General features: G+C 34.4%; 1 protein-coding gene across 1 annotated transcript in view; it reads right to left on the reverse strand.

The window, feature by feature from the left end:
- Nucleotides 1–1,747: 1,747 nt before the first annotated feature.
- The window catches only part of UGCG (UDP-glucose ceramide glucosyltransferase), a 35,137-nt gene continuing 23,884 nt past the window's right edge, over nucleotides 1,748–13,000 (reverse strand). The window contains exons 3-9 of the mRNA XM_058826872.1: nucleotides 9,506–9,608; nucleotides 8,482–8,583; nucleotides 7,968–8,080; nucleotides 6,007–6,185; nucleotides 5,490–5,576; nucleotides 4,864–5,053; nucleotides 1,748–4,207 (exon numbers count right to left, since the gene is read on the reverse strand). Coding sequence (XP_058682855.1) covers nucleotides 4,037–4,207; nucleotides 4,864–5,053; nucleotides 5,490–5,576; nucleotides 6,007–6,185; nucleotides 7,968–8,080; nucleotides 8,482–8,583; nucleotides 9,506–9,608 — 945 coding nt within the window. The 3' untranslated portion in view covers nucleotides 1,748–4,036. The remainder of the gene's footprint in view (nucleotides 4,208–4,863; nucleotides 5,054–5,489; nucleotides 5,577–6,006; nucleotides 6,186–7,967; nucleotides 8,081–8,481; nucleotides 8,584–9,505; nucleotides 9,609–13,000) is intronic.

The following is a 13,000-nucleotide window of genomic DNA, read 5'->3' on the forward strand; positions in this document are numbered from 1 at the left end:
TTAGAAACCACTACAGAGAAGAATTTAGGCACCTGCCAAATAAACAAAACCAGAATGTTATGAATTTAACCATAAGAATTATCACTTATTCTCAATTGTGTGATAGCTGGCAATTGAAATTGGCTTGTGCAGTGCAGAACAGGTAACAACCTTTCAAGCACTCCAACTCTAAAGGCCCAGAATCAACTAAGTCAGCAGCATTTGGTTCTGTGGTTGGTAGTTTCTTTGGTTGTGGTGGCTTTTGGTTTGGTTTCGTTTGTTTGGTGGGTGTTTCTTGCTTGTGTTGCGGGTTGGTTTGTTTTTATGACTTTTTTGTTAAAAGCACATCCCATGACCCTGGTTTCACTTACAGAGCAGCTTTACAACACTAACACAAGAATCCTGCACATATTCTCCAAAGCCAACATAAAAGCAGAGATGACTTTGTGAAGGGTAATTGTTATCTGCCCAGACAACTGCATTATAACACTAAGTAGCACCTTACAGATTTTAATTTAGGAGGTAAGAAAAAAACCTTGTGTAACCCTATGCATTCACTCTGAATATACAAGTAGTAAACAATTCAGTATAATCTGATAATTTGTTCAAAACTAGCACATTCTCAGACCCAAAAAATGGATTAAATTTGAAATTATTGCCATTCTATACAGTGCTGTTCTCTCTTCTAAGTGTTATTTATACAAGCATACACTATAGAAGCTGAAATCTTTTCGCATAACTATTACAACACTATTAAAGTGTATCTATTGCCATATTAAATTTTAGTCTTCCTCAGCCCCAATAGCCATCATCAGCTGTTGGGGAACCAGTTAAATCAAAGAATAGCTGGAGTTCAGACCCACCCCAAAATTAGATGATCAGAAATTAGGTGTGAAGCTTAAAAGCTTTTAAGATGAATGAAACAGCTTGCAAAAGTCATCTGTGAAAACAGGTGGTTAGAGACAAGCTTTTCCGGCTGTCAAAACAGACTCGAGAGGAAATGCAGGTAGCCAGCACTCAGCAGGAAACGGGAGAGTGGCAAAAGGAATTCAAGGGAGAAAGACTTCCACTGAAAGTACAGAATAAAATTACAACATTATTTAACAGCAGGCAGGAAAGTAATGAAAGGACTGAAGAAACAGGATTTAAGTATTATACCATGTGGCTGCGAATGTACTGAGCACAAAATACACTCAGGAACATTTAAGTTTCTATAAATAGCTTTCAAGTGATTCCAGCAGTGTTTGTTTAGGCCATGCATACAGGATTCCAACAACTCTTTCATGAACACAGTCTCTTACTAAGTTTTACATGATCCTTATAAATGGTAGAGAAGACAAGAGACAAAAAGCCAAGCTAGATGGCAAAGTAAGTTCAGAGTGCATTTGAGTTAGTGTACCTGAAAGCCAAGGATCAACACTACTTCCCAATGTCAACATGTTTTGCGGCAAAGGTATCATCTCTAAAGTCTGAGTGTAGGCTAGTTACTATAGATATGGAACTATGCTGTTAATTTGTAAAATTTTTGCACACTGAAGTTATTAAAAAAATTAAGGATAACTCAAAATCACAGTTTAGCACATGTGAATTATTTTCAGTCAAATATAAAATCCAAAAGAGATGGTGTAACTGTCAAAATACTAGAAAGGCACGTCCCTTTACTGCTGTGAGGATTAACTAGAAATATAATCTAACAAAACTGCCTTATGCACTTAAAGCTGTCACATTACAGCACCACTGAAGAAAGGAAAAAAGTACTCTAAACAGATTGTATTCAAAATTTATTTTTAAATAAAGGAAAAAAACCAGACAATTATTTTAAATAAACATGGTGTATTTTTCTACACAGCTGTAGATCAACATAACTTTACATTAGCTGTTTATAACTTTTAAAGTTCTGTTGCAGCATTGTCTACAACATTTGACACTGTTGGTTTCCATTTCATCATCAACCAAACAATATCCAAATGAAATAATTTGCTTAAGTGAAGCTTTATTTTTCATAGCCAAAGATGGCTGTACTAATACCAAAGCACCTGTTAAACAATTATCCCCACCTAGTTTTTTTAAATGGAAGTCTGTTCAGCCTTTTTTTATTTTTTTTGGTTCTGTTCCATTGCCTGCATAGAAATCAGCCTAGAAATAAAGCTAAGTAGCAAGCTAAGCTTCACTTTAGCAGCCAAATGAATTGCATCAAACTTCATGAAACAAATGAAGATACAAACATTGTCAGCAAAATTCAACTGTGTCAAAAAAAATATTAAAAAAAAAGAATATTTTTGTGGGTCACAACTAGACTAGGTTTCAGCATAAAACTTTCCTCAGGAAAAGTGCTTCTTCCTGATTCACATGAAAAGAATGAAGCATGCATCACAAGCCTTTGCTCATACAGAAATGCCCACTATAAAGTTCCATGTTACCGTAAGGCAAAAGAGATATTAAGGTGGATGAAGAATCTTGGCCCAGAGTATGTTTTACAACAAATACCTACACATTACACTTGTGTAGCATATGATTGGTAAGGGATTGGCTCAGTAAGGTAAAAAGTCCATTTTTATAAATACATGTCATTATTGCTAATATGCTACACATCATCATCCAACTTTTAAAGCTGCTTTGTTGACATAACCTTGTATATAGCAGTTCACATTCATGGTGACAATATGCTATTCCATATGAAGAAAAGTAAAGCAGCATAAATACAATTATAAAAACAAAAGGCTTATGCAACAGTCTTCTCTAGCTTTGCTGTGTTTTTTTTTAAACTAAAAAGTGTTCAAAGAAAACAAGTCCAGTTCACCACAAATCAGGAAATTTCACAATGAAGTTGAAAACCAAGTTACAGGGAACAGAGAGAAAAACCATGGCATGCATTATAATTTAGTCCTTTTAGTCATGCCACTGGAATACAGAAGTCCAATTTAAAGGCTAGACTAACAGGCAAACAGCCAAGAGTAAACTTAGTTTGATATCTAAATTAAGACTACAGTTTTAATCAGTAACAGCAAATGCACCCGGCCCTTTAATATATTCACAATATCTACTGAAATTGAATATTTAATTATAACTAGTATAGGCATGTATGTTCACTTTACAAAGATATTAAATACCTGCATCATGAAATTACATTCTTAAGACATTGTGTAAGAAAATAGCTCAGGTGTGAAATGTTTCTGAAATGTAGTTCTGCTCCCTTCTACTCCCTACTACATCCCACACACACCCCCAACACCCCCCACCCCCAACCATGAAAGCATTCACTCACAGGGAAAAACAGACACCCCTTAAAAAAGGATGGAAGTACTGAGGGGATCACCTTGGCTAGTAACAGCACAGTGCTTAATGAGGTTCAAGACAGAACCAGATCAGACTTGGCCAAAAGATGCCCATAATACATGCCTGACCAGTAAATCCTTCCAACTCATTCTTATCAAACTCAGTCCACTTTTGGTTACTGCAATGATTAAAATATTCCCTATATACATATAAACACAAGACTACAGGTTTACTTTAGTTCGTTTTTGCAAAGCAGTTTAGTCTTTCTATTCATATTGTTCTGCAGCAACTACAAGAGGTAGGCATAAAACATTTCAGAGCTTCTTTCCCAAGGTCCCATTACTAGCTCAGTTTAGTGGGATAAAACAAAAATTAGCTGTACCTATGTGATTTTACTAGGTACAGCCTTGTGCAATCCAACTGGAAAATAGCTATCTAACCCTAAATTCACTAACCTAGCACACCAAGGAATAAGAAGCTGTTCATATCCTGGAGGATATTTTTTTAAAAAAAGTCTACTGCAGAGCATTTAAATAGAAAGCAGATGTCAGGACCAATTATCCCTATTTTTATTTGTACACAGGAGGAAGGAACCATTTGGCCAAGACTACAGATGTACTTTCACAGATGCAAGTGCCATGCAAAAATAAATTGAAGAACAGGTACCAAACATACAAGTAATAAAACTACTGAAGGTAGATTTTCTTGGAAGTATATAAACAACTTATAATACTTTTCTTTCCCCCTTCTCTTTTCGACATTCACAGTTACAAACGTGTGGCTATACATCAATAATTTCTTCTGCAGTGCCTCCACAACGTAATCTGTAGCGCCCTGTCCTCCAGCTAATAGTGGGGTCCCACAAAGCAGATAGGAAAATATAAATTGTCATGGATTCTCTGATGAACCAAGCTACTGCATAATCAAGTTTTGAAAAACACAGAGCACCACCCTAGAAATAATAAATAAAAGGTATTTAATCATATTGACAATTCTAGAGAAATTTTTAAGTAACTTAAAACCTTTTTTTAAATGTTTTATAAAGCTTTTGATGCAGATTTACATATCAATAGCATCCTTCATTAAAACCCAATCTCATTTGTAGCACCTTTCGATATTAATAAGAGGCCTTGGAAGTAGGTTACAGCTGTTCTCCTTGCCCATTATTAACAAAATGATGTGAAAAATGTATGCATGAGTACACATACATCTCAACGCATATAAGACAAGGTGACAACTAAAATAAACCCTCCCCCACAAAATAAAAATCACACAAAGCTTCTGGTCTTGTATTGTCAAAAGATCTTAAAATTTCTGCATATGCCCATGTAGAGCAGATTTGAAACATGAATATTAAGGAGACAGATGAACTTTCAAAGCCTAGTCAGAGGCAAGTGCAGGGTTTTTTAGAATACAAAATTACAACCAAAACCACTTCCTCCTTTTCATGGTATGATAACTGAAGCTGGAAGACTGAGAAGTAACAGGATTGGACTTATTATTTCCTGCATGCCAAGAGAATTATTTTATGGTTGTAATTCAGCTTAGCTTTTTGCTGAAGTCAACGGCAATAGTAATTTTAGTAACCTTGAAAAAAAATTTACATACCTGAACACCTTTTAGTTGAATGTAGTCAAATATAAACCATGCCAAGCAGTGACACATGAAAAATACCATTATATCCCATCTAAAAACATGATGAGCTGCCCATCCAATAACTAGACTGGCAACAAAGCACTCTGAGATTGGCTCACAAATTATTGTGGCAGGCAACATATTAATTCGTAGTTTGGCCCACCTAGAAAAGACAAACAAATCAGTTTTGACTTTGCATTATTCATTACCTCCTCCTCCCCCAGCTCACCAAGTAAACCACGGTAAAATCATGGTATTTTCTAAAATGCTAATCTCATTTAATTAACACCGCCAAATAAAATCCTATTAAAAAAACTCCATTTCAAAGATGCTATGGATAGCATTTAAAAGGTACTAAGGGCAGGAGTGTTTTAATTTATTTTTTTTAATACCTGCAACAGTCATTCTTCCGTGGAAAGCCAATATCTCTCTCCCAGAGTCAACAAAGAAGCACAAATCAAGCTGTGCACTGAACTTTAGCACACTGGGCATTAGATCAATTTAGCTCGGAAAATGTATTCCCTCTCATTATCAGGTCATCCCCATGAGAAGAAAGGGGCAGGGATGAGTGGGAGAGGAAGTAAAGATCAAAATCTTACCTGATCATTCTGGACTGAAACTGAGAAATAGAATATGAACCAGAGTTTTGCATTGCAACTTGTGTAGCCATGGCAAATTTCCAGCCCCTGAAAAAGGAATTTGTTATTATAAAAATGTGCAAATAAGAGATGCAAAAATCAACTAGATAATAAGTGCATGAGAATTTTATTAGGCTTCAAAACTTCTTTGGCATATGTGCCCTATTAATTATTACAATAGGTGTAGACAAAAAAAAAAAGGATTTTATCAAGACTCTTCTTTGGAAAAAAACTTAATACTTAATAAGCTAAGTTCTGAAACTTCTCTCTAAAGGAATTGACAATGATACAGCTGCATTATTTCTAAAAGATTTACAGGACAAAGCACATGTTATTAACATGTTTGCTATATATATATATATGAAGCTGACATGAACACCTATACTTACAGTATGTGCCATGTGTTTAAAAAAAAGCAAACAAAAAGAAAGATTTAAACTACACCTAAAGCAATAAGCTTACTTCAGAGTCACCTTACCGGTCAGCTATAGCTTTGGCCATAAAGTAATCTTCAGCAATATACTGTGCAAAAGCTATCAGTCCTCCAGCTTGGTCCAAGACATCCTTCCTCATCAAGCATGACATTCCTGTTACGCACTTAAAGCCAGTTAAGTTGGCTGAAATATATGACCTTGGATGTGAAGTTCCAAAATAGACCTGTCAAAAGAACAAAAGGCATTTAAAACTCTGTATGTAAGTACTACACTGACAACTTTTTTCTCTGAAAACATACGGAGGGTGAAAAACACTAGACGTGGCCAATCATGATGGTTTATTTGGAAAGACCTTTAGTTAGCAAATCCAAAAGCTGGCTTTAAATCCAAATATTGAACTACTGCATTTCACTTTGTATCTCACTTTCAATTTACTGAGGTTTTTCTCACGGAATAGATGTATTAAAAATATATTAACTAACAGACTAATCACTAAGATTAATATATTACACGGTGATAACTGACAGACATGTTCTCTCCTTCTTTTGAAAATTATCTGCCTTCCTGCATGCATTAGAAACTTACAATATGATTATATGGAAGCATGGGAAACTAGTTTACATAGTATACTTGCAAACAAAAATAGTGAAGAAAAAACTCAGATTGCAAGCAAACCTTTTTAATAAAATTCAGTAATTTAAGACTAGGAATGACCTACAAAACAACAGAATGAGTGCTAGTGCCTCACACTATTACTTAGGATAGACTCCCTTCACACTGGTACAATCACTCATTCAAGAAAAGGCATGCTCATCTTGCAGGATACTGGATCAGCAAAAAGCTCTTTCAGGAATACAGAAGCAGGAGTTGCAATTCTTGCTTTAACAAACCGCAGTACTAGGAAATTTGTGCTATGGGTCTTCAATTTTCTCTTCTAAGAGAAAATTCAGACTCTGTATCATAAAAAAATAGCGCGGAAGCATCTGTCACTGAGCAATGATGGAGTAGTGAATTTCACCACACTTCCATCTTTCACATTTCTGCGTTTCATCCCTATCAGTTAGCCTTGGGGCCAAAATGCCTTATACATGCCAACTCCAAACAAAAATTGATTAAATTACATACCTTGAGACACAAGGAACAAAAAAGCATACTCAACCTTTTTATTCTGCCAAAGAGAACTTACTGAGATAGAGGGGAGAATAGGACTGAATGAGTAATATGAAAATAGTGCATAGGAATCAACTTTCCACCTTCTCTTTCACTGCAATTGTTATGAGACATGAAATAACACTATAGAACAGAGTAAAGCAGATATACATCCTGTAACAAACAGAGCTATGCAACTTCCTGCAAAAATAAAGAAAATTTTAAGTGTTAAAAATTTATATGGACTCAAAAAAATAATGGAAAAATTAATTTAAGAAATCTGTTCTTACTAAAATACTATTATATTAAGGATTAGTAAATATACAAGTCTGCTTCCTGTTGAGGTAGTCTCTCAGCTGAAAATTACAGAACACTGAGGTGTTAGATATTACAGGAAAACAGGATATAAGCCTTGCTTTTGTTCTACTTTCCTCAAAGGCTCTGCTTGTAAATCATGTTGGAAGTAAGATACCACATGAGCCGGACTTAGCTTTGACTTGTCATGGCCATTTTTATGTGCCTTTTCAGATCTCAAAATAGAATTAATTAGTCCCTTCTGACTAAGCCCTAGAAAGTATTCATCAGTTCAATTCTGCCATTTTTTAATACTTTTAAATACAAAATCTAAAATGTGTATCCTGTAATCTTTATTGTTCAGACTTAAATATTGAATCAATAAACAGAGAACCACAGAGGGATTTTGGAGCATTTAGAAGCTGTCCTAGTTACCCTGAGTTAGAAGTGTGACTGCAGCTAAAAATAAACATTTTCTCACTCACAAAGTACAAGAGGCAGAATACAGCTTTCACTCAGCAAGGTTTTGCAAGCAAAATCCACCCCACAACACTGCACTCACCTGTTCAAGGGTAGCAGCAAAACCCTGCCTGTCTGCAACATAGGGAAGCCCATGGACCAAGCCCACCTTTTCAGTCATTTGATTGGCCATATCTGTCAGTGTGTCTGGTGTTACTAAGTGACAAATGAAAAAAAGGACACTCGATGGAGCAATTCTGTTATTAGCAGACAACTGCAGCAAGACATCTTAAAATAATTTTATTATTTAATAATTCCATTTTATTACCAATATCAAGAGTACATATGCTTTGATGCATACTGTAGAAGAACAGTATTAATACAGAAGAATAGTATTAGTGATTAACAATTATTATGATCAACAACACATAAAATGAAAACAGTCTAAATAGTATTTTTCAAGGTATTTTCTCCTTTAATTAGAAGTTAATTTTTTATTCCACAGAAACATTTTTTCAGTCTTTTAACTTTAACTTCTGCTTATATTCTCATTTAAAATGGTCTCCAAAATCTGCTTGCTTACAGTGAATAAGCACAGTTAGCACATACACACCTACCTCTGATTCCACTATCACAAATCCATATGAGATCATATTTGGCAACTTCATAGCCAGGCATTAAGTTATTAATCTTGGGGTTGATGCCAACCTTCTTGCCACCTAAAAAATACAAACATCATACAAAATTAACGTGTGGAGAGTTTTTGGAATTCAGATTCAATACCCAAAATATTTAAATATATGAGCTGAAGAAGAGTAAAAGTTTACCCACCAATTCTGAAAGTCCACTTTTATACAGAGTATTTATATTTTAAGTATACCTTCAATTCCATATTTCGTAATTGGAAAAATAAAAGGAAAAAATATTCAAATGCTTCCTTAAAATGGCAGGGTAGCAAGATTAATGTAATTAAAGGAGCAGTAGAACTATAAAGCTTATTACTACATTCTTGTAAAGAAAACATTATTAATCTCTTGTTTTTTAAGACTATGATCATGAAGACTATATTTTACAGTAATTTTGCCAGAAAAATAAAAAAGGAGCAGATTAAAGTGAGACACACTCCTTTACATCCACCTGACAGACATGGTTAAGTTTGATTTATATCCGAGAAAAAAAACAACAACTACATTTTACTACCTTGTTCTAATATCCCTTTCCTCCACTAATAATAAGGTAAAGAAAGAGCCATACAGCCTAAGCAGATGAAAAAGGATTGTAGCACAACCTCAAGCTCAAATATAGCTACAACTCTGAGTCACTTCTTGCACATTTATTTCAGTGCAAAGACAGTATTTAAACTGCTATTTTAAAATCAGGAGGAAAAATTGCAGGGGTTTACCAAAATCATTCCTCCTAAAGTTTTCTTGGACTGATGTCACAGACTGTGACTACAAATTTACTTTTTACTGCAAACTGGCAATTAAGCTACAGAAGTAACATGGGCTGAACATGACAACTATTTATTTCTTTAAGTCCATATATATATGGAGTCTTCAACTCCATACTGAGTATCCTATATGGAGCAGAAGACCTATCATTTTACAAGTCAGAGTCCCACCTTCAAGTTGCACTGCTTACCTATAAACAGTCTAGCATCAACATTTGGGTATTTGCCAAGGAGCTTTTTGCACACATCAATAGCTGGATCATCATGATCTTGTACACAGAGTAGTACTTCATACTAGTAAAAACAAAAATGTATACACTCACATATATATTTACATACATACAGCTAATATCCATATTGTCTACAAAATAATAGCATACTAAGCTAAAAAAATAAAGAGTGCTGTTATAGAATTAAAAACAAAGGGGTTGTTTTACAGCTAAATGAGTCTAGTTTTTTAATGCACAGCCAAGTACTTGTGGAAAAGGAACTAAGGCTGTATCTCAATGAACTCTTTTACTGATGAACACTACTTCTGCTGTTATTGAAGGGTTTCTATTAGTCATGAAATAAGATGTTCTGGTGTACAAGATAAAATTTTCGTTTCCACTTCCATTTTTGTTCACATACAAATCTTAAATCCAGTATGATATTCGATTAAATTACAACACCTGAAATATTAAAGAATGAGGTTATGATATACTACATATAGATGTAGTTCGGATCTACATCTTCCATTCCCTTACTTTATAGATATATATGCAGAACAGAGATGGAAGACAATCCACAGAGACCGTCTGTACATATGTACACTTACATGTACGCAACAAAGCTCAAGAATATGTATATGTAACACCTGTATTTTCCTGTTAAGAGAGTAATGGTTGGAAAAACACTTGGTAAGGGAAAACTGTAGCTGCAACATGCTTACACAAGCTAGTGGTAGTCGGTGAAGAAATAAGAATCACTTAACATTGAGGCAGCTTTGATAAAGGTACTTCTGCTTATGTGATAACAGCAAATTAGTTAAATACTACTTGATATAACTTTTATTTTACTGTGTTAAAATTGGAGCCATTAAAGCTCCAGTACAAAAACTAAAATACAGAAAATGTAAATTTCAGATCAAGATACCCAGAAGCCATTTTTACAGTCCAAGACTTAAAAATTCCATCACAACAAGAAACAATTTTCTTGGACCACATTTGCAGTATCTGTTGCAAATAAGAATCCCAACTAGCAATTAAAACTGTTATTATTCTTCCTTATACTATTTTATCACCTCTCTAAACTTCATTTTTGCTTAAGTAGTTTAGTGAAAATAATCTGAACTCTGAAAGCTTCCTATCGGCTATATGATGAAAATTTCTAATGCAAAATGCTCTTGTTAGGAAGGAGTATTAGATACAGCAAAAGATATTACGTTAAAAAAAAAACCAAAAACAACATATATATATATACACGTCCAATATAAAAATTGTATTGTCATACACAAAAGCCTGAATTACTCTAATGCCATTCAGAATACAGAATAAATTTAAGATTATTTAAATGGAAGTTAAGATTTGTTCTACAAACCATCAGGCTAATATCTCTACCTCTCAGAATGCAAACTCTAAGTCAATTTGGCTAGGGAGCACAGTGTTTGATTTCTGTCATCTTACAGCATGGAAAACGGATTTTAAAAGAGTTGTCTCACTAAGCAGACAGGCCCTCTCATCACAACAGAATCTTGACAACATGAACACCATAGAAAGAAACAACTGAAGAAATTAGTTTTTTAATGCACATTAAATTAAATTTGTAAAATAAAACTGGTTTTCCAAGTCATTATATAATTAATCTCCAATCCACAGCAGCAATGACACTTCTATACCCATATTCTCCAAGAAATTCAAACAGAAGTAAACCAGATATTTCAGACTCCATGTTTGAAAAGAGAAAAATTCTTAACAAGTGGTGTTTGTATGCCGTAGCAAAGTAAAATAAACTAAGAAATGATCAAAGCAGAGCAAATACAAAGATGCTTATCTACACAAACATTACTATTGGGTTCATTCGAATTTAACATGAATAGAAAACCTTTTGGAAAATTACAATATGCACAATAGGTGAGAACTCTTCACTGACAAAAATATTATGTTTAAGTCCTGCAGTTTTGAGACTGTATAACCGGATTCCATTCAAGAGAATAGTATTTCACACATGGAGTATCACAGAAGAGAATCATCATTGCAGGTTGAATTCAGCTTCACTGGAAAAAGTTTCAGATTAATCTTTCATAAAAAAATTTCACTGCACAGCTGAACTTTGAATACCAGGCAATACTGTTATTCTAATTTTTGCAGTCAATCTCTTGAAGTAGTTCTGTATAGTAATTACAAAATGTTTTTTCAGAGAGTTTGGGGACCTTGCTCATACTGTCTGCGGTAAACTGAACCATTCACACATGCATTTTCACACTCCTTGGAAAAAATAAGATTATCTACTATTATCTGAAATTATTAAAGATTTGTGTGGAGTAGCAACATTTTAAGATTATTATCCATGTATTTTCATAACTAAGGACCAAGACTACCTCTTGTAAAGCAAGATCCAACACAACTGTTTTTTGAATTATTAAACCAGTTTTATTTGTAGTCAAATGTTCAGCAGCATAATGTTTTGATGTTCATTATAGGTCATATAATAGGTTATGATATTGCTGAAGGTTCTTTGCACTGTTTGCAATATTGGCATATGCAGAACGCCTCAAGTATCCTTTAAAATGTGCTTGGCCACACTTTATTGCACATTGTTGAGTTGAAGGGAATCATATATTTATATCTGAAACTTTCCAAAAGGCCCAGACCTTCATTAGATAAAAAATTTCCAATTTCTGAATAGTACCAAGTGCTAGGGATTTTAATTTTATTTTTACCCTCCCTACTTAAGTGTCAGTTTAAGGCTCTCAGTTAAAATACACTAACAGAACTTGCTGTACAGCCTACACAAACCTTTGACCTTTCACAATTGGAGCAGCAGTGTCAGATGCAGTTTTGAGAAGAGTTGAGAAAAGAGGAGTTTTTATATTAAAGCTAAATTTCAAATTTTGGAATTCAACAGACTCAAATTCAGTAAAAAATAGATCTTTTTTCCCATCCATAGGAGCATACTTCAAATATTAAATGATACAGCGAACATTTACAGACTTCTTTTAAGCTCTTTAGAGCAAGAACAGCACCTGACACACTCATCAATAATATTGCTTACCGCTGATAATACAAATTCAAACACTGCTTAACAGCAAATGTGAGCTTTTATGAACTCTCTGCTTCCCAACACCAGCACATGGCTTAGACTTACCCTACCTACCAACAACTGGTGAGGTACGCTACCTCATCACTGAGCAACTCCTCATTAGATGAGTCATCAGTAAGAACCATCAAAGTTTCAGGCTATCAGTTAAGTGCTCTCTATTGGAGGATCTCTTACAGAGTAGTCAACTGATGAGAATTTCTTGCCTCTCAAGTGATCTCTTACATCAGTATGAAACACTTAAATCTATAAACACCACAATACAGGAATAATGATTAAGCAAATCTTAGCGGAGTGTAGAGTATTTTTCAACCACAAGCTTGGACATGTTCCTCAATAGTCAGCTTTTTAAAAAGGAATACTATTTGTTTGCAACATGTAAAATATGC

The sequence above is a fragment of the Poecile atricapillus genome, chromosome Z, assembly GCF_030490865.1.
Source record: "Poecile atricapillus isolate bPoeAtr1 chromosome Z, bPoeAtr1.hap1, whole genome shotgun sequence".
Taxonomy (NCBI): Eukaryota; Metazoa; Chordata; class Aves; order Passeriformes; family Paridae; genus Poecile; species Poecile atricapillus.